Below are 1,608 nucleotides of genomic sequence, written 5' to 3' on the forward strand. Positions count from 1 at the left end.
AACCATTTCCCCCCCTATAAAAATATTATTATTTTATTTAATTTTTTTTTATTTATATATTTTTTTTTTTTTTTTTTTTTTTTTTACCAGCGTTTCATTGAGAAGTAGCTCATAGAATGAGCTCAGGAGATGTGCAGTGCCACCAGGTCTTTGCTAATAGCTGCTGGCTAGTCTGAAGGAGACATGGGTGAGACAGTGGGGTAGACGGGGCAGCTCTGTGAGGCGAATGCTGGGAAGATTGAAAACTGTAGCCTTCAGGAGGAGCTGCACCTCGAAGGCGGCGCTCTGTCCCACCAAGAGTTTTGCACAGCTGAATGGTTGCCATGGGAGATTAAAGGATTTCTCAAACATGCATGAAAGAATCAATGCAACGTTTCAGGTATGATTTTGATGAGGGAATAATGTCATAGTATAATACAAAGCTCAAAACGATCAATTTTACAGAGTACTTCCCCTTCAAAAGCTAGACATGGTAAACTTTAAGCCCCAGATTTTCTCATGGAAACACTCAACAAGCATACAGCAAACTTGAACATGGTACAGATTGCCTTTCAAAAGTTGGAAAAAATTGCATAATTTTCTCTGTTGTTTAGTGAGTCTGAGCTCATCTGTACTCAGACTTGCTCATGGCTGCATCGATCATCAAATCAGTACTGATGACTTTAGTGCAATTTTATTGTGATTATCTTTTGATTCCTCGCTAAGATAACAAAATTTGTTATTTTGTTATTTATTTTTTTAAGTCTCCAACACATTTGAACAGGTCGTAAGAACTCTTGCACGTCAGGTGGGGGAGACAGGGACAGGTGTGCTCTTTCCTTATCCCACTGTACGGCACCTGAAAGTGGGGGGAAAAATAGAAGAATTGAGAGGAGGAGACGGATTAATGTGACATTTTAAATCTTTTATCAGTTGACATGTGGAGCTGCATGCTTCAAAGCCTCTTTTACTGAACCGCAGAGGCAGATTCAGTCCTTGCTGAGCAAACTGTTCACTCGTCTAGACTATCAAAGAGACACATGGCTCTAATCGCCCCAGTCGGTGTGGACAAGATCAATTGCCTCTGCAGTTACCAGCAGCTTTTCCAGTGCTCTGGCCAACACTTGATATGTAAATTATCTAAACAATCTAAACTTCACGCTGCAAGTGTGGGATGCATGTGTGACAGGTTTGGTGTGCGTGAGAGTGATGCTGGAAGATAACTGAAATGATAAAGTATTCACGCATCTTGAATTTTTGTTTTGCGACAACGCTTCCACCACAAATAATTAAGTCTTTAGCTGAAATAAAACAAAACAAAACAAAAAAATAATCATCTTGAAGTGGTGCAAGACCTTTGTTTTTCAAGACAAAATTAAAAATCCAAAATACTAGAACAACCTTTTGTTGCCATTACAGCTACAACTATGTCAGAATAAGCATGTGTAACAGCTGCATACATGTTGAGATGAAATCAAACACCGGCAGACTTTTGCTTCACTTCCACCTTACAACTCTGGACTACTCTGTGTTGGTCTGTTATGTAACACCGCAGCAGTGGTGGAGAAAGTACTCAAAAAATGTACTTAAGTAAAAGTACAAATACACAGTCAAAAATGTACTCAAGTA

General features: G+C 39.2%; 1 protein-coding gene across 1 annotated transcript in view; it reads right to left on the reverse strand.

The window, feature by feature from the left end:
* Nucleotides 1–81: 81 nt before the first annotated feature.
* Nucleotides 82–1,608, reverse strand: part of prok1 (prokineticin 1) — an 8,108-nt gene continuing 6,581 nt past the window's right edge. Inside the window, exon 3 of the mRNA XM_015030925.1 lies at nt 82–838. Within this exon, the coding sequence (XP_014886411.1) occupies nt 731–838 (108 nt within the window). The 3' untranslated portion in view covers nt 82–730. The remainder of the gene's footprint in view (nt 839–1,608) is intronic.

This window comes from Poecilia latipinna, unplaced genomic scaffold, assembly GCF_001443285.1.
Source record: "Poecilia latipinna isolate Pla-1442-1.1 unplaced genomic scaffold, P_latipinna-1.0 Scaffold196, whole genome shotgun sequence".
NCBI classification, from domain to species: Eukaryota; Metazoa; Chordata; class Actinopteri; order Cyprinodontiformes; family Poeciliidae; genus Poecilia; species Poecilia latipinna.